Genomic DNA, 25,382 nt, shown 5'->3' on the forward strand with positions numbered 1-25,382 from the left:
AGTGTATACTATGTGCTGGTGTGGTTCTGTGAAGGGGCTGACTTACACCTCAGAACAAATCACTGCTGTGCCAGAACCAGCTGCCAACCTGGGTTTGGGGCCGGGGAGGCTGCCCTTTACTGGGTGGGGTCACAAGATAGGTAGACATTGCTTCCCTCCTTTCCTCTGTACACTCCATTCTGGAGAGTTTCTGCTCATCAGTTGGAAATCTCCATCCTGACAGATAGACACAGGTGCCCAGGAGCAGGAAAGGCTCGGTGTGGCTGAGTTCTGCAGAGGAGCAGCATGCCCTGCTGGGCAGGGAAGGCAGGATGGGGTAGTCTAGACAAGGACACAATGTATTCACAGCACAGACACATAACTCTTCACACATATGCCGCACACATAGTGAACAGTCGTGTACATGACAAACACACTGCACATTTGTGCACATGGTACATTCACACGTGGCACAGAGGCATTCAGGACACAGAGACATGAGAGCCCAGGATTTGAGCTGGAGAAATGCAAGCAGTGTGCTATTGCCACGTGTCCTCGTTAGCTGTCCCTGGTAACGGATAACCGCAAACACCATTACTTGTCTCTCGGGCATGGTGCATTAATCAGGCTCATGTCTTCTCTTGGGAGCGCCGGATGGTCACAGTCAGGTGACAGCTGGGATTGTGGTCATCTGAGGGCTCAGCTGGGCTGTGAACCTAAACTGCTCTTCATTTTGCTCTTCCCTTTAGCAATGTTTCCCACAGGAGAACACACGAGCTCCTTAATCAGACCATGTCGTATAGGTGGATTGTAATTCAGCTAGCCAGTCCCTATCGATGGGTACTTAGTATGTTTTCTGTATCAATTTTGAACACAACTGCACTCAACATCCCTGAACACAAATCTTTGTGCACACACATGACAGTTTTGGTAGAATCAGTTCTCATAAGTAGAACTGTGAGATCAGCTGTTCATTTGTGACACCTGCCAAAGAGGCTGTGCCAAAGAGGTTTCTGCTCCCATTGACAGGGTAACATCTAGTGTTCTTCCTGGGAATTTTTCTGAAGTATAAAGTAAATAGTCATGTGTAAGTTACAACTGTCCAGCCTGATGAATTTTCACAGACCAGACTCGTATAGCCAACATTCAGCCCTGAAAACAGAGTATAAGCAGGACCTAGAGGCCCCTGCTCAGAGGCACATTTGACATTCCTCACGCCTCCTGCCTTAGACCTCATTGCCATAAGTGAAGTTGAGAGGCTCTGTTCCATCCCAAACACTGTGAAAAGAGTGAGTCTACCTTCAAAATGTTTGTAGACGTAGACAAATACTGAGGTAACAATGAGGGATCTCTGCAGTTGGAACTGAGGAAAGACCCATTGCAGCACAGTCCACACCATGCTAAAGACCTACAAAGGGAAAGGCAGCTATTTTGCCAAGGGGAAGGGGACTGAAGGGCTTTGGTAAGAGACCAAAGGAGTTGAGAACTTTGAAAGCAGGTTGGAGAGTTTGCTAGATGTGATGACACACCTGCAGTCCTAGCACTCAGAAAGGTAGGACAGCAGGCTCACCAGTTTGAGACCAGCTTGGGCCTTGCGGTGAGATTCCGTCTCAAAAACAAAAACAAAAACAACAACAACAACAAAAACAGAGTTGGGGATCACTGTAGTTAGAGGCCAGCCTGATCTACAAAGTGAGTCCAGGACAGCCAGGGCTACTCAGAAACCCTGTCTCCAAAAAAAGAAAAGAAAAGAAGCAGAGACTAGGGCTGGGGATATAGCTCAGTGATGAAGTGTTTACCTAACATGCACATCCCTAGGACCATAGAAGATGACAGGGGAGGAGGAAGGAAGAGAGAGGAGAGCAGCCGGGAGGGGGGAAAGGATATATGTGTAAGTTCATAAATGGGAACTTGACATGGCCCAAGGGATAATAAGCAATATTGCTTATGATTTAACAGGACAAATAATGAGGGACACTAGAGAGGTAGATGGGGGCTGTATGCTAGGTGACCTTTTGTTCTGGGATGAGAAGGTCCAGAAAACAAGTTTAATGGCTTCACCTTAACCATCCTTCAAGCCCTCCTCTGGCTGTCTTCTGCATCTAAGCCCCTAACATGCCAGCAAAGCCTTTCTGATCCAAAGCCAGGAGGCACTTCAAATGCGCAGTGCTCTGGTTGCACCCTCTACCCGTCTACCAGCGTGCCTCTTGCCTGGCACCGTATCCTTTGGCTCAGTCTCTGATCCCCTCCCACCTCCTACGCCTCTGGTCCTCCCCTGGCTAGTGGACACCTCACTTAACTGTGAGGATTTGCAAATGCATCTGCTTCCTGAGCAAGACTTTGATCTGCTTAGAGCCAGGGAGCCTGTCTTCTCTGTGTCTCCAGCTCCTAGCCCAGTGCCTGGGAGTTTCCTAACTGAAAAGCTGAGTGCAAGTTTGTGTTTGATTCAAGTGATCATGGAAATGAGATCTGAGCAGAGAAGGGTGACGTGTCTGAATGTGGCGGCTTTGGGACCACTTGCCTGGCAGTATTGACTCCAGAGGGCTTTGCCGTGTCATTTAAGCCTCCTAATCTGAGCGTTCTCATGACAGCCCATGAACCCAATCCCAGCACCACTGCCTCCTGACATACCTAGCTTCGACGTCATCGGTGACAGCCTGTCATTTGACTTCAAGGATACTGACATGAAGCGGCTTTCCATGGAGATAGAGAAAGAAAAGTATGTACCCTCTGTGCCTGCTTGGGGCAGTCTTGAATATGAGTGAGTGGACCTGGCCTGGGGGACACAGAGGTCACAAAGATTTGCTTTGTTTTGCCCACTAGAGAATAAATTTCCTAATTAATAATTAAAGATAACAGATCAGGACAACAGTCATGTCCCAGGATAAAAATAACACTTGATCATAGTGGTGGCCTGGGGTTTATAGTGGTTCAGTCTTGACTGAAGAATAGGACTGGGTTGTGGTGAGTTTCTGAGTTAGACTGTTGTCTGCATAGAACTAAACTACAGTTTTCTTCCGGTCATGTTCTTTTTTTTTTTAAATATAGTTTATTAATTTATTCATATTACATCTCAATTGTTATCCCATCCCTTGTATCCTCCCATTCCTCCCTCCCTCCCATTTTCCCCTTACTCCCTTCCCCTATGACTGTGACTGAGGGGCACCTCTTCCCCCTGGATATGCTCATAGGGTATCAAGTCTCTTCTTGGTCCGGTCATGTTCTTTCTTCAGCAGTGGTTCTAGAAAAAAGGTGAAGAAAAGGCGCGGGGGAGGAAAAAGAGTTCCTAGGCCGAGCAAAGCCAGGGCCCAGCTGGGACCAGCTCCCCTATGCTGGCACCCGAGAGTAGAGCTTCAGCCCGGCCAGACCGCAGCCACTTCTGCCAGGTGCCCTCCCTCCACGCTGCGGTCAGCAGAGGTGAAGCTGAGATGGGGAGTCAGCCCCATTGTAGATGAAATCTAAGTAAGATCCCTCTCACTCCTTGAGCCAGAAGTAAATTGGTTAATAGTACTACAGCTGGCAGAGATCACAGCTACACTGTGGATTGGACACCTGTGTGTCACAGCTTTTTAGTGTTTGTCTCATTTAATTCATGTTAATTAACAAACATCCCACTGGCATCAAAGGCAGGTTTTAGGGACTGGGGATAAAGCTCAGTTTGTGGAGTGCTTGCCCAGCATACACAAAGCCTTGGGTCGTCTCCAGCACAGTGTAAGTCAGGCATGGTGGCGTGCACCACTAATCTTAGTGCTCAGGAAGTAAATGTAGAAGGATCAGAATTTCAAGATTCTCTTTAGCTACATAGCAAATTCAAGTCTGGCCTGGGCTGCAGCGAGGACCAGTCTCCAAAAAACAATGTTAGTGTTCCATTTACATAAGACAATAGACTTAGTTTGACGAGTTCACCCAGCATCACATAGCTGATGAGGAGCAGGACAAGGATTGAAACCCCTCACTAACTGCTGTCCACTCTGGATGGCTCTCCGGAGTCCAGCATGAGTCATCCTGCACCAGCCTATGCTCCTTTGATCCCTCATGCTGAGAACAGCTAAGAAGCTGATGATCCAGAGTTGCTGCTCTGAGCATCAGTCTGAGTTCCTTTCCCGTTGTCCAGATGTACATGTTTATGTGGTTGTGATCAGCATAAGGCCACATCCTGTTCTGTCTCTTGGTTTTTTATAGTTTGTATTTTCTTACTGTCTTAGTGTGTTTGCCTATTATAACAAAATACCAGAGGCTAGAAAGCTTATAAACAACAGAAATTTACTTCTCCTCATAGTTCTGGAGGCTTAGAAATCCAAGATCAAGGCATTGTCGGCTCGGTTTAATGGGCGCCTTCCTCCTGCTTGACTGATGGCACTTTCTTGCTGTGTGCTCATATGTGTCAGGGGTCTCTCACGGGCTTTTTTTTTTTTTTAGGGACATAAATCCCATCATGAGGCTGATGAACTAATCACTTCCCAGGCCTTCACCTCCTAAAGCATTGGTCATGTGGCTGTAGCGTATAAGCGAGGGTAGCACAATCAGCCCACAGCACTTTCCCTCCATACAGGCTGGCAGAGCCATCGACCGGCTTCAGCCATCCCTTCAGAGTGTTTCCTTATTTTTGTGTTACATAGTTTTCTGCTCATGCTCTCGCAGTTAAACACTTTAACCTCTTCATGTTACTCTGAGTTAGTGTCTGACATCTTTTTCTAAAGGTCTCAGAGTAAGTGGGAGAGTCGATGCGGCTCCTGAAGAGATCACCTGCTTTACTGCTTCCAGAAAAGTGGCAGCAGAAGCGTGCTGCGGTTCAGGAGGCCAGCACTGATGTGATTCCTCGTACAAAACCGCAGCTGTCTGACGGGGGTTATTTGTGGAGCACTGTGAAAGCTTACCCAGGCCTTTCTCCCCGACCAGAGGCCTGCAGTTATTATCCCAAGTGTACTGACGGGGAAAGGGATTCATAGCAGTCAAGTGGACAGCCCAAGCTCCCTTGGCTTTGAGTGGCCGAGTTCTGGTGTGAGCCCAAGCTTCCGCTCCTGGCTGCCACACTGAGCAGCTTGTAAGTCGTGGCTTGTCTCTTCCCTGCCTCGTTGTCCGGCCAGTGGTAATGTGTGGTTTCTTCTTGCCATAGAGTAGAGTACATGGAGAAGAGCAAGCATCTGCAGGAGCAGCTCAATGAACTCAAGACAGAAATTGAGGCCTTGAAACTTAAAGAGAGGGAGACAGCCTTGGACATCCTACACAACGAGAACTCAGACAGGGGCGGCACCAGCAGCAAGCACAATACCATTAAAAAGGTACCTGGAGTCTCCTGGGCTTTGTTGAACAGGACACTTATTAATGAAATGTGGGATAGTCATCTGATTTCCTCAGGAGCACAGCCATTAAACTGTTGCCTGTTGGCTTTTTTTTTTTTTTTTAAATAACATGTACTCAGTTAAGGAAAAATTTCAATTCCTGATAGAAAGGGATTTAATCTGCCAGTGACCGTGAACCCACTGGCTTGATGGAAGCTTGTGTTAAAGCTCTGATGAGCTGAGTCCTTGTTTGAGGATGGGTTTTGATCTATCACTGGGCACTAAAGTGATTCTGTCTCTAAAGCCAATGGGACTTATGCCCAAGGAGCTGCCTCACTTAATGAGGACGCACAGTGGACCAGGGGCTGCTGAATGGAGCCCCCTCTAGTCTTTGTGTAAGAACATATTCTGAATCTCCAAAGTTTTTTTTTAATACTTCAAAGGAAGTATCTAGAAGAATGTTAATGTTTAAAAAGATGAAACTTCGTTTATGAGGCTCACAGAGTCCTATCTTTCTCTCCTGATATTTAGAGTTCTTGTCAATTTAGTATTTAGAAGTTTCTCAGTCCTCATTATTAGCCCAAGAATGTATATATCTCTTATTTGGGCAAAGCAGAAAGTGTCTCCGGAAGCTAGTGCTCTGTTTTTAGCTGGGTGCCCCTATAAAACAGAGGTTATAAAGGGACTGGTGTGTTGGCTCACAGCAGTAATCCTAGCATTCAGGAGGCAGAGGCAGTAGAATTGCAAGTTCAAAGCCAGCCTGGACTACAGAACTAAGACCCTGTCTCCTTTCCCTTGCACTTGAATGGTAACTAATGAGGTTAAGCTTCACTCTTTACTTCAGTCTATAAAGCAGTCTCCAGTTCAAGGACTGTCTCTGTTTTCAGTGATTTAAGTTGTCACTGAAAATGCTAAGAAACCTATGTCTCCCTGCTGTCACTGTGTGTGTGTGTGTCTGTGCGCACGCGCACGCGTGTATATCGAGAGAGAAAGAGAGAGAGAGAGAGGAGAGAGGAGAGGGGGAGAGTTTGGAGCCCTATTTCTTCTTAGCATGTTACAATGGACACCAAGTAGAGAACTCTTCCTAATAACATAAGAGGGGGGCCGGGCGTGGTGGCACACGCCTTTAATCCAGCACTTGGGAGGCAGAAGCAAGAGGATCTTTGTGAGTTCGAGGCCGGCCTGGTTTACAAAGTGAGTTCAGGACAGCCAAGGCTACACAGAGAAACCCTGTTTCAAACTAAACAAAACAAAAAGATAAATAACATAAGAGAGACGGCATCACCCCATTGCACACCCTCTTTCCGATGGCTCCTGTTGTTTTCTGGGTTTCTCATTTAAAACAAAATTATTAGACATCAATGGGGAGTTTAAAGCCAGGCATGGTGGCCCACAGAACTCAGGAGGAAGAGGAGGCAGGAGGATTAAAGGTCAATTTGGCTACAACAAAAGTGCATGTCCAGCCTGTGTTCTATAAGACCCTGTCTCAGAAAGGGAGGAGCAGGGGGAGTAAAAGGGAGGCCTCTACTCTTAAGCCAAAGCATGACTGGGCTGGTAAGCCAGTCAGCCCTGAGGGAGCAACTTCAGGCCCCTGCCTCCTAGTCACCTGGACACCCTGGTGCCACCACTGCTGTGGTCAGCTAGGCTACAGACGCCTGGAGTGCTGAAACCAGAGAAGCCAGTGTTCAAGCCGTGAAAGTGTATGAAGTCACTTGTCTCTATTACTGAGCATTTTGCAAATGGCACATGTGGCCTTTTGATTTCACAGGGTATGTCTTTGTTTTTTTCATTTTATTTTGCTGGTTTAGCCTCAAGCCCAAGGCAGAAGACCTATCTGCATTTGAGTCCTCAAAGTAGGTTATTCCCAGGTATTCTGTCTGTGGTGATGGTCCTGCCGTCTGTGATACTAACCCATGCATGAGCTTGCCTGTCTCTGTCCTTGGGCCACACAGCGCCCTCCCGAGGGCAGGTGAAGCCCTGGGCCTGGCCCATAGCATGCTTTGAGGGTGAGAGCAGGTGTCCACCCTGGGGGGGCCGAGACCAGCCTCCAGAGCTCAGAAGACTGCCTCATTCTGAGGAGCATGTCATGGGGCTGCAGGACCGGTTGCTTCCTCTATCGTATGTCACCGTTGGGTTGGGGAAGGCCATGGCTTCCTTTCCAGTCAGACCTGTCTCTAAGTCCTGTGTCTTCTTGGTGGTGTTCTCCTTGATAGATAACTCTAGCATGGGAATGCGGTCAATTGTGATGCCTTTAAGACTGGTGTCTCCTGTACAAGATCACTCCTACCCTGTGGTGCGCTCTGCAGACTTAGCACAGCTGGTGGCTTGTGGCGCGGGTCACGGTCCTCATCTTCCCTTAAGCTTCCCGTTCTCTGCACACCCCTTCTCTTTCCTAGGGCAGCAAACACAGAGTACTGGTGCATCTTTAAGCCAGTTGCAGTGAGCTGGCTGTCCCGTGGCTGCCCTAAAGGCCACTGTGGCTTCTGCCCCCTACAGCATGGAAGGAGCTGTGCGTGGACAATCTCGTCTGCAAAAGTCCCATTGCAGACACCCAGGAGATGAGCAAGCAGCCTTTGTGATGAGTCAGTTAATTAAAGCATTGCAGATTATTCTCTTAACGTGCCTAGGCAGTAGAAGAAATTTATTTTGCCCAGAATTAAAATGTCACCCCACCTCTGTTACTGCCTGATCCCCAGCCATACCCATGCCAGTGGGCCGCTGACACTCTTGACAGGAGTGTAGACTGAATCTTTTAGCATTCTTACTATAGTCAAGTAGAAAAAAGCCTGAACCTTCTGCCCCGAAAACTACTTGTTCATTGTCCCAGCAAAGGAGGTTAGCCTCTAAAGCCACAGTAGATCCTTTCTCAGGCAAATGAGAGCTTACTGAGGTCCCAAGAACCCATGGCAGAAACACTGATTTTGAGTGTCCTTTGAGCCTGAGTGAGTGAGTGAGCTTCTGTTTTTCAGCTTCATGCCCACTCTGATACTTTTACCCTGACACCATGCAGTGTGTGCTCTGAGCAGGGCATTGGAACACACGGGCAGGCAGAACTCTGCAAGTGGTAACACCGTGGCACGAGGGCACCCAAGTGGGTCTGTGGTGGTTCATGAACTCTAGTTAGCACTAGGCAAGCAGAAAATCCTGATTTGCCTTACTCAGTGCCCCCAATTTTTTTTTTCTTTCTTTCTTAAGAGACAGAATCCTTAGCTGGGTATGGTGGTGCATACCTTTAATCCCAGCAAGTTTCAAGTTTCCAGGGTACAAAGAGAAACCCTGTGTCAAGAAACAGAGAGGCAGGGAGTGGACTATGAGAATCCTTGTCTGTCAGCGTTAAGTGAAGCCTGGCACTGGCTTACCCTTATAAACCAGCTTCTTAGAAGGCTGAGGCAGGGGAGTCATAAGTTCAAGGACAGCTTCAATAACAAGGCAAGCCATTGTCTCAAAGAAAAGGGACCGGGAAGAGCACTGCACAGATGTCATAAAAATAATCTTCTGCCAGGCATAGTCACACACCTTTTATCCCAGGCAGGCAGATCTCTGTGAGGCTAGCTGGTCTACACAGCGAGACCCTGTCTCAAATCACTGTCATCATCTGATCCCCAGGGTTGCTATGAGGTTAAATGTGGAATGTCTCATGGCACTTAGTGCACAGTGAGGGTTTAACTAGATGAAAAGGAACATCTGTTTGTGACCCAGCCATCAGGGAGGAGGAAGGAATTGTGGGTTACACTGCCACTTTTAAGCCTACAACTGGAGGAGAGCCTCAGGTGTGTCGATTGACATGTGATGGAGGTGAAAAACTTGGAGAACCAAAATTAGCTTTTATGGCTGCTCCTCCACTTTGCTTTGGACCTTCAAGGTTATGGTTTCTTTCTCTTCCTGCTGATCTTATGTCCCTATATTTTCTACTTTTGATGTGGTATTTCCAACTGGTACAGCATTTGCATCTGAGACAGCAAGCCACCCTGGGGAACCAGGATTCATTTCAATCTCAGAAGGAATGACACATGTTCCTGATACCTGAGTGGGCACACGGGGCACCTTAGGCCTGAGTTTTTGGGCTTCAGAGTCACGGTACTGATGACAATGGTAGCCAGGTGTGAGTTAGCTCGGCCACCATATTCTAGAGATGAAAACATCTTGGAGCAAGTACCCTTCAGGACCATTCTGTTGTCCTTTCAAGATTATTAAATGATGTATTTATTTTTATTTTATGTGCATTGGTGTTTTGGCTTCATGTATGTCTGTGTGAGGCATCAGATGCCCCGGAACTGGAGTTACAGACAGTTGTAAGCGGCCATTTGAGCGCTGGGAACTGAGCCCCAGGCCTCTAGAAGAGTAGTCAGCACTCCTCACTGCTGAGCCGCCATCTCTCCAGCCCGCTCTGAGGAACTGTATTGGAGTTGATCCAAGAGCCAGTGAGCAGGTCATCAGTTTCATGCCTCTAACCTCCAGCGGAGTGCAGGATGTCACAGGAAATTGACAGCTGAGAACTTCCGGGCGTCGCGGAGCTGAGAAAGCTTACTTCATTTGGAGATGGTTTAGCCCGTTGTTGTCAAATCTCGTTTCCCACTGTGGAGGAGCAGGAAAAGCAGAGCTTTGGCGTTTGTGGGAAACCCAGCTGCCTCTCCTGGATCAGGAAGACAGAAAGTCTAATGTCATCTTCAATTTCTGCAGAGTCTCCTTGGAGATTCAGCGCTTGGGAAATGGAGTACAGCACCTCAGGCACCTGGAGAAGTGATAAATCTCAGGGAGAAATTGAGTATGCGTGAAAGGCATCTCCCACAGTTAGAGCAAGCAGCCAGGGCCTCCCTGGTTACCTCTGCTGTACACAGCCAGCCTCAGAGATGGCTGCTGAGAAGTGTAATGCCCAGTTCATAGGCCTTCACTGTAAACCCATGGGCCTGCTGGTGTTATATGGTAGAACACCTTCAGCCCTGATACAAAAGCCAGCATACTGGCTCCTCAGACTCCAGAACCTTCCTTTACTGCATTCAGAGAAGAGACAAGTGGGGTGGGAGCAGCAGCAAGGCTAGATGTGAGCACAGAAAACCCAAAAGAAACTGCATTGCACCAGGAACTTTTCTCAGCTCCCACACTCCATGGAAGCACACACAAGTCCTTAAGTGCTGGTCTATTTGGGTTTGGTTTTGGTTTTTCAGACAGGGTTTCTCTTTGTAACAGAGCTCTGGCTGTCCTGGACTCATTTTGTAGACTAGGATGGCCTCGAACTCACAGAGATCCACCACACCAGGCTTGTTTGTATTTTGGGACACTGTTTTTCTACATAGCCCTTACTGTCCTGGACTTGCTTTGTGGACCAGGCTGGCTTCAAACTCAGAGATTCACCTGCCTCTGCCTCCTGAGTGCTGGGATTAAAGGTGTGAGCCACCACTCCCGGCTTGAAAGCTGATCTTAAAAGAACATTTCTTTAGGCTGGAGTGATGGCTCAGCATCACTGATTGCTGTTTCAGAGAACCCAGGTTTGGTTCCCAACACCCACTAGGTAACTTAAAACCATCTGTACTCCCAGTTCCAGAGGATCTGGCATCCTCTTCAACCTCCTTGGGTACCAGGCATGCATATGGTACATAGACACATATAAAGGCAAAACACTCATGTGAAAAGTAAGATTTAAAGAGGGGGTGCTTTTCTTGCTTGTCACCTGTAGGGTCACTCCCAAAAGCCATTCCTAACATAAGAGTTTGCAAGGGTCCTGTGGCTACTGAGGGCTACAGGTTTCTTGCTTATTTCTGGTAGGTTCAGATAGAAGAGTCAGCAAGCCTCTTTCTAAGACTGCAGCCTAATCCTGGGTTTGGTCGGGAAGCTTTACCCTGTAAAGGAGTTTGCTTTGGGGAGTGTTGAGCCTACAAACCCTGCCTGTGGCCTCAATGTTTTATGACTACTTGAAAGTGCCTGTGGCCATTATGGGGCCTTATTTGATGCAGTAAAACATTCCATTTGGCCCCTTGGCTCTGAAGAGACGTTGGTTTCAGCGCACAGCGCTCCCAGGGCACCTGATTTGTTGCTGCAACAGTGGGAGGGGAAAGGCTGGGATGCAAACTCACTCTGCAGGCTGCGGGTTCTCTTCTTACGAGCCTTGCCGTGATTTCTCTTTGGAGATTGGCAATTTAAAAGTGGCACCAGTGTATCTGGACCTCTTTCTTAAGGCTCTTGCACAGAGTGCTTGGTAGATTGCATTTAGCGTCCACCTGCCAAGTGAGGTGAATCAGACCGATGAGTTTGTTTGTCAGGTGGAAGAACAGAGTAGCAGTAGTCCCTTCCGGCATCACAGGGCGCAGAGACACAGGCAGTCATTTCCAGGCACATTGCTGCTGCTTGCTTTAGGGCCCCTAAGGATTAATACAGAGCATACTCCCCAGGGATTTCCTGGGCAGATCCCTCCGGAAAGGGCTGGATGTGGCCTCTCACTCCACCTCTGTGGATGACTCTCTCGATGGACACATCAAGAGGATGGTGTTTGGGTGCAAGCTGTCCCTAGCAAGACTCGAGAAAAGCTTAATGTACCCAGTCTGTAGTGGTGGCCTCCCTTTGTCAGCACTGTCCACCTTGGCTCCAGCTTAGGAAGGGGATGTTTATCACACCCCAAACAAAGATCATGTTGAATTTGCTGCTGCTGGCTCTGGCTGTCACCTTTCTGCTCCAGTCTGCTTGTTCCCTGTGGATCCTCACGCCAGAGAATCTGCATGTCCTTTTCTATCTCCGCCCTCCCCCGCTCCTTCATTTTCAATATGTAGTGGCGGAGAGGAAGTGTAACATGATTTTAGGGCTTGCATTTCAATTCCTCCGCATCTTTATGGGACGAGCTGAGTCTCAGCACTGGGAGTTATTAGGTTAGTATCTAAAATGGGTTCGGCACTGTGGGTCTTATTATTTAAAATGAATTAGACATCCCCCTCCCACCTTCCTCTCCTCCCTGGGGAGAAGTGGATTGAGGTGAGGCCCCCAGACACCAGTCTAAGGAGTGCTGGTGCCCTGATTAGCTTTGTTCTCTTGGCTTAATTGTAGCACTTCCTTTCTCCCACTGGTAGCCACAGTGGCTCTGTCCTCCCTGCCTCTCCACTACCTTTTGCGTTAGGACAAGATTGTCACAATGCAGCCTTGTGAATCAATTTTCTTTCTCTGCTGATGAAAGTGTAATTCATTCTTAATCAAGCAGCCTTGCTGCTGCAAGCTTCACACTGGAATACATTTAGTTACCCACCTGTCACTCTAGGAAATGGTCCCCCCAAAAGGGTTTTCGGAGGCAAGATGGGCAGTTGGCAGTCTGGCGTCTCACGGTGGATTTCCAGCAGGGGGCGCTCTCGGGATCAAAGTTGGAAGAACCTAGTTGTTAGTCTTTCTTAGGCCATCAGATGACCACACTGGTCACAGGTACCTTCCAGGCCTGCCTGCCAGCCCTGGAGCTGTTTCTCAGGACCATCTTGATGGAGTCAATGTCATACAGCGATCAGGGGACAGCTAAGAGATGACAAGAAACCAGCTGGGTAATGGGTCCTTTTTGAAGGTGGGAAAAGCCAGTCTTTTGTTGTTGTCATTGTTGTTTTGTTTAACGCTGGGTCTCTGTCGCTTGGCTGGCCGGAACTCACCGTACAATCCAGGGAGGCCTCAGACTCAGACATGGCACTGACTCTGCTTCTCTAGTGCTGGTATTTAAATGTTAGCATCAGCATATCTGGCCAATCTTTTTTTTTTAATTTATTTATTATTATGTACACAGTGCTCTGCGTGCATATACACCTGCAGGCTAGAAGAGGGCATCAGATCACACTATAGATGGTTGTGAGCCACCATGTGGTTGCTGGGAATTGAACTCAGGACCTCTGGAAGAGCAGTCAATCACTGAGCCACCTCTCCAGCCTCACTCTTGTCTTCTGAGGGAGACAGGTGTATCTCCCAAATACAAACTTACTTAGATTTGGTGATTTGTCCGTTTTTGTCACTTAACACATAATTTGGGGAGCAGAAGGGGCTTCCCTTTGCTAAGCGGCTCTTAGTCCTCCCTTTCCACAGCCTGGTCATTTGTGGGTAGGAGCAAAGGCAGCAGCTCTTCCAGGGCCTGTCTTTATGTGCTGAGGTGAGAAGAAAGATGAGCCGCCCCGTGTGATACAAAGCCATATAGATCCGCCACAGAGAAAGAAAAGGAAGTTGGTCTCTTCAAATTGGAATTGGATTAGTGACAGACTCGAACAGCCGGTTCAGCCAAGAGAGAAGTTCATTCCTCCTGTATTATTCTCAGGGCTGATTGTAATGAGATGTGAGGAGACAGCTGGAAGAGGGCAGCAGGGCGGCCTGGTGCTGGAGCGGAGGCTGCGTGGTCTAGGCATCTCTAAAGAGCTGGCGAGAGCACACTGGCTTCCCAAGGAGCAAGGCCCGACTGTCCAGATGCCTATGGCTGACCTTGTCTGCGTCCAGCATGAGTTTGGAAGGACTGTGCATAGCAGAGTGGTCCCTGGTCAGCAGGAGCTCAGCCAGCTTGTTCACAGAAAGATTCAGGGAGGGACGCCAGACTCAGGCATACCCACGGCCTGATGAGATATAGGGCTCTCCTTGCCCCGACAGTCCCGGGAATCTTAGTGGTATGAGAGAACCTGTACCACACCCAAAGGATGCACCTCCACCACCAAAGGCTGCACACGAACACGATGGCTGGGATTCTGCTGGTGGCTTCAAGTCCCAACTCAGTGACATAGGCTCCTGTGAAAGGAAATGAGGCTGGAATCTTTGTTTGGTCGTTTTGTTGGTTTTTTGACACTGGGTTTCTCTGTGTAGCCCTGGCTCTCCTGGAACTCGTTCTGTAGACCAGGCTGGCCTCAAAGTCAGAGGTCTGCCTGCCTCCGTCTCCCAAGTCTGCACCACTACACCTGGCTGAGGCTGGAATCTTAGTGGAACTGTCTCCATGGTACTCTGGATCTTACAAGCAGAAGTGTTGCTGTGCTGTACATAGAGCAGTCCTATCACTAGGCAACAAGACATCCCAAGTGTTGCAGTGGGCTCTCTAACGTTTGGATGTGAGAGTGTCGTAGGAAGCCCAGGAAGCTTGTCGCTGGCATTATGAAGGCTCACAGTGCTCCGCTTTCTCTGAGCCTTTTCTTTCATGAGCACCTCCTGCTTGTAGTTGTGACTGAGGTAACCAGCCTTCTAGGGGGAGCCTTGCCTGTGTTGGGACAGCAGGTGGCAGTGGACCCCACGGGTTAGCTTGCCCATGGAGTGCCTAGCCAGGAGCACAGTCGGCAGAAACAGGTGGCAGTGCCCCAGCACAAGGGCTTCTTGTTCTCTAGAATGCCTCCTTCACAGGGCTCCCCGAATACCCTTGAGTCACGCACTGCCTGCCTCCCTCCCGCATGAGCTCTGCCCTCCGGTCCTGCCAGGAGGCATTTGATGTCTTAAGATAAAGGATGCTGCTGAGGGAGCAGGCAGAGGTGGCCCCTGGAAGCACTCCAGCAGTGGGAAGTGAGCACACGGTTTACATTCCTCAGACTTTCGATTTCCTGGTGGAATCAGAAGTGCCAGGAGCTGTGTGGTAAGGGTAGAAGGTGGGGGGTAGTATTGGTCAAGCCTCCCTTTGAGCTGAGCAGTGTCCACAAGAGGCCCTGAGCTACTCTATACAGTGGATTTATCAGCCTTTGGGCCCCTGAAATGCCACTGTCCTGCATGATGTTGCACTTCCGGCTGTGCTTAGCTTGTGCTTTCCCCTGCACTAAGGACAGACCCGTCTGGTGAGAGAAGAGGTCATCGTACCCTGCAGTGCAGCACTGGTGGGATTCTGGTGGGAGCATCTTCCCAGAGAACTTTGCATCCTAATGAGTACATGCTTGAGTACCTGGAGGCGGGTGCTGCCAAAGCCCTCCCCAAGCACCTTGAGGGGACAGCCAGCACGCTTGGGTCGTGGATCCAGGAATTCTTGGAGCCAACACTATGGACTTTGAACGGCCCCCACCGCCTGGGCATCCTGCCTGGAGAAGTAGCCAGGCCTCTCAGGGCAGTGTGTGTCCTGGCTTAGCGACTGGCGCGGTGCATGACCCTTCTGCCTGAATTTTATCCTAACGAGGGCTCTGCTCTGCTTCCCCTAGAAGGGGTTTGATGCCACAGGTAGGACAGGCTGATGGGTCCTCAGCACGAGCCGGGTGCTTCCCTGTGAGAAAGTGTTGCATTGCCCTGCGTCACACTTGGTTTAAGTGGCCTGGTTGTGGCACCCGATATAAGTTTTTGGGTCCCACTGTCCTTGCATTTCACTGGAAGTGGCTTACCCTGTTCCTGCCTGCAGGCTCCTTTATCCCAAGAAACCTCCTGAGGTTGTCCCAGAATTGTGGGGGACACCGTTTGATTCAAACCCTTCCCGGAGAAGATTTTTGTCCTAGATCTCTGGCACCATCTCCTTTACTGTCCTGGTCCCCATTATCACAGGGCACACTCCCACTGGCCCCTCTCTGCTGGCACTGCAGGAGAAACCCAGCCAAATGCAGTTCCCGTCTGGAGGGTGTTTGCCTCAGCAAAGGAAAGCTCTCTCCATTCCTGGCAGAACTGGGCTTCCATAGAGCTTCTGGAATTGGTTCCGCTGAAGAAAACAGCTCAGATGCCTCCTTGCATTCAGCTTGTTAGTCGGGAACTTCAAGGCCAAAAGATTTGGCAGGATTTAAAGAGTCGGCTCTCAAGCTGTCTCGTTTTGAGCACACTAATGCTGCCTGTCTTTTGATGGTGAAGTGGGTTCACAGTCACCCTCTCCTGCCCTTTGTAGAGCTTTGGTGAGTACTGCAGACTCTTCGAAGGACCAGAGCAGCCTGTCCCGTAGCTTACCTCCAGAGGAGTGAGGTGCAGAGACATCAGTGATGTTTACTGAGGCCACATAGCTGGAATGGAAGTAGGCAGCCTCGAGTCTCCCCTCCCACTTAGTTACAGTTGTGGCCCATATCTCATTCGATGCACTCAATAAACATAACCTGTTCTCCCACTCAGAACCAAGCACTAAGGTAAACGTTTTAGGCAATGAAGAAGGGCAGTGTGCAGTTACTGACAGACTCCTTTCTGGGAAGCCCTGGGGCTGCATCAAGAACACAGAGTCTTGCCCCAAGGGCTCCCTCTCAGCAACAGCTTGAAATAGGTACCTATGCCAGATGCTTCTGTCTGGGGAGGCTGGGAGGCAGACCTGCCTCTCTTCCTCTTCTCCATTTTCCCAGCCCGGAACTTCTTGGGTGGTATCCTCCTGGGAGGTGCTGGGGTGACATGTCAGGCACTGCTCAGGACACCTTGTCCTGCGTGGGCCTGACATGCATAAGAGAGTCTGTTGCCTCTCAGCTTCCAGGCCATGGACAGGTCTGCTTTGGAGTCACCCTGAGAAGAGAACAGACCTTCCATATGACACAGTCCCTCTTTGCCTGGGGCTATGCTACCTGGCCCAGTCTAAGAACTGAGAGGTAGTGCCAACCCAGGGCCTCAGCCCAGAGAAGCTGGTGCACTGCAGAGCACAAGGCAGGAGCTAGCGTTTCAGAGGCAGCAGAAACACAGTTCACCAGCTAGCCCACCTCTGGGAAGGGTTCCTGCTGAGCTGCATCTGCCCCCAGCCATCCTTCTAGCGTGTCCTTCTGCACTTGATCCTCGGCAGGAATCTGGACCCTTATTTGGGTGTGACCACCGACACCTGTGGCTCCCAGCTGCCTCTGAGGTCGTTCCCTGCAGCACGATGGGCTGTGCTGTGAGGCCCAGCTCCCTTCAGTCCTTCTTTTCTTTCTTACAGCTCACTCTGCAGAGCGCCAAGTCCCGAGTGGCCTTCTTTGAGGAACTCTAGCAGGTGACCCGGCCAACTCAGGATCCGCCACATCTGCTGCTCCTGACACCAACAGGATGGGCCTGACTGCATGGGAGCCATCAATGGGGGCCGGCTCGTTTGGGAACTCTGAGTAGAGGGCCCAGTCTCCTTCAGCTCTTTTTGAACTCTGACCCTGTAGAGATCTCTCAAGGTGTTCTAGTTCTCCTGGCCTGCGCTCTCTCTCTCTCTCTCTCTCTCTCTCTCTCTCTCTCTCTCTCTCTCTCTCTCTCTCTATCTATCTATCTATCTATCTTTCTCTCTCTCTCTGATGTTGTGCATGGGACACCGTCCTTCCTGCATCCTAGGTGCTGTGGTGTCAGGCTCTGGTTTGGAAGGCAGCTATAGGAGTCCAGTGTGAGAGCTGCCTGAAATTTTCCGTGCTTGTGCTCCCTGCTCCCCGCTAGGGTTCTGGGATGGGCCTCCGCTCCCCAGGAAGGACCTGACACAGTGCAGAAGCATGGGCTGGCTGAGCTCAGAGCCAGCAGTGATGGGTCGTTAGACAGGCTCCCCTGAGGCAGTGTGTCTGTCTGATTGGCAGGAAGCAGGCAGGGCAGCTGTGGTGAAAGACTGGTGCCTAGCCGAGGGGCTGGGAAGCTAGTGGAGCCTGTGCGGGGACCTGACGGTACAGTGTGCATGTGACTCCCTTCAGGCTCAGACACCTGCCTGTGCTGGGCCAGGGCTTCCTGGTCACATTCCCATGAGTACCTGGGAACCCACCTGTGACCAGGGCCTCCATTGGTTCCCATTCGGCACATGGAACTCAAGAGGCCTGCTGCCCATCCTACCATAGTCTCTTCCTTGGGTTCTCCAGTACCTAGGCCTCATTGTTCCGTCTTCCCTGAGAGCCCAGCAGTGTCCCTTTTGTCCCTCCTCTCCTGTGCCTGGCATAGATATCCACTCAGCGGTCCTGTGGGTTGCCTACTATATGACTCACACACTCCACGGTTGGCTCTACCTTTTTCATAGCTGGAGTCACTGCTATGGCCAATCAGGGCCCTTTGGGTCCTAACAGCAGGTGAAATGCCTCGCCCACAAAGAGATGTATATTAACCGCAGAGAGCTGGGTTGAGGGGCTGAGAGCGATGTGTCTCCACAGTACAGTTTGGTTTTGAGAAGCTAAGGCACGCTACCTTGTTCCCGCTGGCTAGCTGCCCATCAGGCCACTTTGCCATAGGCATCTGCCCCTGAGTGTGTCACCCCAGCCTCTTTGGGCACCTAGGATAAGGACTCTAGAACCTAAGGCTGAGGGAAAGTCCTATGGACTTGACACCCCAGCATTTGCCAAGTCTGCCATGGCTCTGAGGTTGAGCTGTGTTGTCAGGTCTGGAACTCACCCCTGACTTTCTCCCAGGATAGACTTTCTTCCTCTCCTGTAAACCTAGTCCGACAGTGGTTGTGGGACACAGGACCATGACACCGTTTATAAAAATTCCAGGCCTTGGTTTTTTGTTTTTGTTTTTTTTTAGGTTTTTTGAGACAGGGTTTCTCTGTGTAGCCTTGGCTGTCCTGGACTCCAGATCAGGCTGGGCTTGAACTAACAGTGATCTACCTGCCTCTGCCTCCCGAGTGGTGGGATTAAAGGCGAGCGCCACCAAGCCCGGCCCAGACCCTGTTTTTTAATTTAACTAGTCTTCGTAACTCAAATTTGGGAAATGCTCAGCTACAAAACCACGTGGGTGGGAGTCCTGGTGTGGGAGCAGTGGCAGGTGTACCCATTGCCTGGAAGGTGGGGCCCAAGCCCACTCTGTCAGAAGTACTTCAGCTCCCCTGGAAAGAGAGGGTGGGGTCCCCATGTCTCCAGCCCCGGAGAAGAAGGTTCAGAGTAATGGCCGCTTTGAGCCTGTGGCTCAGTGCTTTCTGGTAGACAACATCAGAGTCAAAGACGGATGTGTCTCAAGTCCAAGGGAAGGGGGCCACAGCCCTAGCTATGTCACTTGTAGCTTCAGTGGTCCTTGGGTAAGGAGTACATGACACTGAAACAGTAAGTCACTCGGTGCAGGACACTGAAGCCTTGCTGTTGGCCGGTGCCTGGTCATACACCCCAACTGAGGCCATTCCTCAGCCACAGCAGCACTGTGACCTGAGGTCACTGCCAAGGCCTCGCTAGACCACACCCGTGGGCTTATATAACACTACTTTACTGCTTGGTCATCTTTTAGACAGGATTCTCTTGCTCCCTCACTTCCAAAGAAGCCCAGAGGCTGACAACCAGCAACAGCAACTGGCTGTTCTTGCCAACAGGGCCAGAGCCTCAAAGCCTCTGGTGCAGGCAGCCTTCACGAGGACCCATCCTCTCCCAGATGCCTTGAGGCCAAGCCAGCGCCATGGGCTTCCACTCCTCGGTTCTCTTGTCCAGCATCTCTTCCTGGGAGGCCTGTGTCACTCCTGCCAGGGCCAGGACATGAAGCTGTCTTCTGTGTGGGCTGGGGGGTGATTATAATTTAAGTGATTGTTTTAATAAAAATTCTAAGCTGCTGTAGTCTGTCATTAGTGTCTTCCTTTTTTTTTTCTTTTAGCTTTATTTTCATTTTATGTATATTTTGCATTCATGTATGTATGTGCACGCCTGTTGCCCACAGAGATCAGAAGAAGATATCGGATCCCCTGGAACTGGAGTTAGAGATGGCTGTGTGTCGCCATGTGGCTGCTGAGAACTGAAACTGGGTCCTCTGGAACAGCAAGTGCTCTTAACCTCTGAGCCACATTCATGCAATGCGGCAGGATCCTGCATTAAAATACTAAAATATTCCATGGTATATAGCTATATAGCTCTCAGAAGGCTGAGGGAAGGAGATTTCAAGTTTGAGGCCAGCCTGTCTCCAAATAAACTGAGTAAGTCACATCCAGGACAGTGGTTCCGTAAGGCTGTGTGGCCTAGTGACTGGCAGTCTGGGTGCATGATGATGTTTATGAGACAGTGATATCACTAGCAATGCAGTTCAGAATCTGCCCATCAATGATGCATGGCTGGATACATACTTCCCCAGGGTCTGAGTTAAATACTATTTTATATCTTTTGGAATGATGTTAAGAATTATAAAAGGCCGGACAGTGGTGGCACATGCCTTTAGTCCCAGCACTCAGGAGGCAGAGGCAGGCGGATCGCTATGAGTTCGAGGCCAGCCTGGTCTACAGAGTGAGTCCAGGACAGCCAAGGTTACACAAACAGACCCTGTCTTGGCGGGGGGGGGGAGTTACAAAAGTTTGGGCAGTGCTTTGTTAGCTTTGAAAATATAGAGCTCTTAACTGATTAGATCACACTCTTTTGAGGCTTGGGGGTGGGGTTGAGATGGGGTTTCTCTGTGTAGCCCTGGTTTTCCTGGAACCCCCTCTGTAAAACCAGGCTGGCCTCAAACTCACAGAGATCCTTCTGTCTCTGCCTCCTGAGTGCTGGGATGAAAGCTGTGTGTCACTTTTCAAAAGATTTTTTTTTTTAAGATAATGAGCTGTCTTCAGTCTCACTACACAGCTGGAGATGACTTTAAACTCCTGATCCTCCTGTTTCATGCCCCCCACCCCCCTAGCACAGGGACTACAGTTATGCAACACCACCACTCTTGGTTTATGAGGTGCTAGCAGTCATTCAGGCGTGCCACCCCACCACGCCTGGGAAGAGCTATATCCCAGCCTTCCAATTGTGGGAGATGAATTTGAGTACAAGGTAGCAACTAGTTGCTAGTTTGTTTGTTGGGGGGGGGGGGCTGCTTTTTTTTTCTTTTTGTTTTTTGTTTTCTTTTGTTGTTTTGTTTTGTTTTTCAAGACAAGGTTTCTCTGTGTAGCCTTGGCTGTCCTGGACTCACTTTGTAGACCAGGCTGGCCTTGAACTCAGCGATCCACCTGCCTCTGCCCCCCCCCCCCCCCCCGAGTGCTGGGACTACAGGTGTGCTCCACCACGCCCGGCTTAGTTGCTAGTTTTAACAACTAGAAGGGGCCTGATTTCCTGAACAGTCAAAACAGGGAAACACCACTGTGTATAAACTGGGCAATTTAAGCTGTTGAAGTCAGTATTTACACCTGACTTTAAAAAGACACCAAAAGCCCATAGTGCTCACTGACAGCCTAACATCTCTGTCAAGCACAGCAGGAACTGAGTATTGCCTGGTATTTGCATTGTTTTGAAGCACTGTGTAGTCCGGGCTGGCCCCACCTCCCTGTCCCTAGTGGAGGAGAGAGCTGAGTTTAGAGGGTTAAGTTCTGCCCTAGGAAGTCTTTAGGACCTTAGTACTTCATTGTGGCATTTGCATCCCAGTGCCTTAATGTCCACTGCTGTCACTGTGGCCCTCTGCTGGCCCGTCCCCCTCTGCCTTGAACTTCTTGAGTAGGCAGCACCTGGCAGCTGAGTCCCAGGACCGTGTGCCCCAGGAGCCTTCATGGGGGGTATCAGATTAGGAGCCACCCACGTGTAATGGAGCCAGGAGCCCAAGTCTGGAAGGGGAGAAGGTACCGGCAGAAAATTGCTACAACCTTGTCTGATCCCATCCCTTGCACTCTGGGGAAGAGAAAGTCACTGCCTCCTCACCTCTCTCTCCCTGCAGACAGCCCAGACGTCCTCTCCAGCGACAGGGTTCTCCCCGCCCCTCCCTGCTGTGTGGGGCTCCCTGGCAGCCTGTCATTACTGCATTATGGCAGGATCCCGAGGCTGCGGTCTGAGCCCTGAAGAGAGAAAGCTCCTTTAGCTATGAGCATAGTGGCAGGGCAGTGCCAGCAAATTATGGGACCGTTTATCAGCACAGCAAGGTCTCCATCTGACTCAGAGAGGACCCCCGCTGTTCCTCTCCTGTTTCCACTGGATACCCATTTCTCACTGGAGTGGTAACCCCAGAATAGCACCTGGCCTGCTGCTGCTGGGTAGATTTCAGGGCCGCCTGGGAACTTTAAGATGAGAGCCTCCGAAAGAGACCCAGCCTTTGCTTACCAGCTCTACATAACTATGGCACAGCCTTTAGCCCAGGGCAGGGTCCTCTACCACTTCTGCAAAAAGTGGTTGACGGTGATACCTCCAGGGGCCTCAGGAAGACTAAGGATGGAAACAGAAGTACTCTGAGCCACGAGAGGGCTCGGTGGGCAAAGACATTTGCTTTTAAATTCAATCTCAGGGCCCACAAGGTAGTAGAAGGAGAAAACCCAAGTCCCACTAGCTGTTCCCTGCCTTCTACCCAAGCACCACAGCAGGGGCATGCCATCCCCTAGAAATGTGTAATAAAAAAATGTTAACTACTCTAAAACAAAGCCAGGCGCACACCTTTGATCCCAGCCTTTAGGGAGGCAGAGGCAGGTGGATCTCTGTGAGTTGGATGCCAGCCTGGTCTACAAAGTGAGTTCAGGACAGCCAAGGCTACACAGGGAAACCCTGTCTTGAAAACCCAAAAACAAAGTATTCCAAAACAAAAGTTTTATTATTACTATTATTATTAATTTATTATTTATTATTGATATTATTGATAATAGTTTTGGGGTTTTCTGTATAGCCATGGCTCTCCTGGAACTCGCTGTTGACCAGACTGGCCTTGAAGAGGATCCGCCTGCTTCTGGCTCCTGAGTGCTTGGAGGATTAAAGGCATTTGCCAGCCCAGCCCAGCTGGAATCTCCTTTTATCACCAGCCTCAGGGGTTCTGGGGACAAGTCTTGTCCTGGCAGGGGGCCTTAAGCACTCCTTGACTCTGAGTCCAACAAGCCTGGGGTCCCACACCTGCTCAGCCACTTCCTAGCCATGCCAACCTAGGCAAGTGGTTTCACTTTTTTTTTTTTTTTTTTTTTTGGTGCTGTCAATGGGACTTTTCAAGGGTTATGAAGATTAATGGTGCCTAGAGGTTCTAAGCACAGGACCTAGCCATGCGGTCACTCCAGGGTGCCAGCTTTCTCTGATGCCTTCTGAAGGCCTGAGACAGAAGGAAACAGAGAAAAAAGCCAGGGAGACCCAGAGGAAGTCACAGCCCAGAGGCAGCAGGCCTACCCCATGTGGGCCCCACCCTACCCCCTGCACCCCGATTTTAATGACCTTGCATCTGGCCTATTTGTCCTCGATGTTTGCCCAGTGCCAGCTGCAGAGCCTACAAGATGATAGATAGCCCTGGCTTGGGGCTGCCCAGGAAGGATGTTAATGCTCTCCACTTGGGTCAATAATTTACTGGAGATTCAGGACAGAAGAGGTTCTGGATGGACCGAGCTTAGCTCTGCGTATGGAGCCCTCACCCCTGTCCAAGGCACCTAGGTTGAAAGAATCATGTAGCAGACGCCAGAGAGAGGTGGCAGTGACCTAATTTCCTCTTATCAGGCATAAAGAAATAGTCCCCACAGAGCCTTCCCCATTTCCAATATAAATAATGTAATTCTGCCCCTTCCCCCCATTGGAGAGGAAGGGGCAGCCTTTGATCTGAAGGAATTAAGTCAGTAAACAAAAGCAGAGACTGCGGAGGCGGCTTGTGACAGGTACCTGCTGCGCCATTCACCCCGAGACTAGAGTTAAATTCTAACCAACACGGGGTCAGCGCAGCTTGTCTCTGTCTCCCCAGCTGAGTCCAGGTGACACCCATCTTGGGGCTCCTGACACCTATGGGAGCTAAGCATCGCATGGGGCACCCCACCCTTTCCTCACCAGAGGTCCTGAGTAAGGAGTTTTCAATGGAGAGTGGTGCTCTGCGAAGCCTGCATGAAAAGGCGGGGGGGGGGGGGGGGGGGCAGGGCGGTGGGCAGCTGCTGCAGGCGGCAGGGCTCTGGTCCCTCCAGCTCTCTGCTGTAACTACAGTAAGTCTTCCTCTTGGAGGTCCTGAGCCTTGACTGTACAAGGTCAAGTTTCCAAGAACTCTGGGATCCCCTAAGTTTCTATTGCACAGAATGGTTCTCCTAGGCTCCCTCAACAGAGTGTCACTATTTGGGAAACTAAAAGAGTGAGGGAGATGGAGTAGGACCCAACCAGCTTGGACTGTTTTGTTTGTTTGTTTGTGTTTTTGTTTTTGAGACAGGGTTTCTCTGTGTAACCTTGGCTGTCCTGGACTCACTTTGTAGACTAGGCTGGTCTGTATTAAGAATAGCCGGGCTAAGCCGGGCGTGGTGGCGCACGCCTTTAATCCCAGCACTCGGGAGGCAGAGGCAGGCGGATCGCTGTGAGTTCGAGGCCAGCCTGGTCTACAAAGTGAGTCCAGGACAGCCAAGGCTACATAGAGAAACCCTGTCTCGAAAAACCAAAAAAAAAAAAAAAAAAAGAATAGCCGGGCTAATCCCAGCACTTGGGAGGCAGAGGCAGGAAGACCTCTGTGAGTTCGAGGCCAGCCTGGTCCACAGAGAGAGTGGACAGCCAAGTCTACACAGAGAAACCCTGTCTCAAAAAACAAAAACAAAAAACAAAACAGAAAAAGAATACCCGGGCTAGGCATGTTGACACACACCTTTAATCCCAGCACTCAGGAGGCAGAGGCAGGGCAATCACTGTGAGTTCAAGACCAGCCTGGTCTACAAAGTCCAGGACAGCCAAGGCTAACACAGAGAAACCCTGTCTCAAAAAACAAAAAACAAAACAAACAAACAAACAAAAGAATACCCACCTCACCCCATTCTCTCTCATAGCCCTACACTGGTGCAGCTGAGGCAGGGGGCCTTAGAGGCCCCCCATTAATGGAGGCCCAAGGCAGAGGTTGGCATAGCCACTCCTGACTTTCCCAGGACTCTGCCTCTCAAGTCCCGGCTCCTGTCAGGACAGAGGATGGGGGTGGCTTGAGCTGAGTCCGCAGCCTGGCCTGCTGTGACAGTTGCTCAGCTTTGAAATCCACAGGGGACCACGCCCGTTCCCTCCCTCCTCCTCCCTCCTCCCAGCCTCCCGGCCTCCAGCTCCCAGGCTGAGATCCCCAGTTCCCTAGGCTGAATCTATTAAGTCCTTCATATTAACCAGCGAAGGGGGAAACAACCCTCTTTCATCTTAAGCGAGTGAATTTGCATTAACACCTGGGGAGTTCTGTTTGCCTTGAGAAAGCCCATTGCTATTCTGGGCTGCACACGCCAACACGGAGTTAGTTGCAGCATTCTATTCTTTTATTAATACAGCTTTTCTCGCCTCCCCTCCTCTTGTCCCGTGGATAGGGGAAGAGTGACAGGGGACTCCAGGGTTCCCCGCTCCACATAGGAAGGCCCCTGGATGCTAAGCACACGAGGCAGGGAGCATCCCCCAGTGGAGCTGTGTCTCTGTGGAGAAGACACCCGAGTGTGTCCTGGTGCATCCTGGTGCGACCTACCAGCAGCATTCAGCAGGCCCTGCTGCCGCCAGCCCTCCCATACTTGGGGTCCAGGACCTTAAGGAG

At 50.3% G+C, this 25,382-nt stretch overlaps 1 protein-coding gene across 6 annotated transcripts in view; it reads left to right on the top strand.

The window, feature by feature from the left end:
- NF2 (NF2, moesin-ezrin-radixin like (MERLIN) tumor suppressor) overlaps positions 1-19,570 on the top strand; it is an 86,371-nt gene extending 66,801 nt beyond the window's left edge. For 2 of the 6 annotated variants that reach the window (XM_084798711.1, XM_084798714.1), the window contains 3 exons: positions 2,571-2,698; positions 5,096-5,261; positions 17,020-19,570. In XM_084798711.1, the coding sequence (XP_084654837.1) occupies positions 2,571-2,698; positions 5,096-5,261; positions 17,020-17,070 (345 nt within the window). In that variant the 3' untranslated portion in view covers positions 17,071-19,570. The other 4 variants (XM_084798713.1, XM_084798712.1, XM_084798715.1 and 1 more) reach the window with 4 other exon arrangements.
- The last annotated feature ends 5,812 nt before the right edge of the window (positions 19,571-25,382 follow it).

The sequence above is a fragment of the Acomys minous genome (genome assembly GCF_964271855.1).
Source record: "Acomys minous genome assembly, chromosome: 10".
NCBI lineage: Eukaryota > Metazoa > Chordata > Mammalia > Rodentia > Muridae > Acomys > Acomys minous.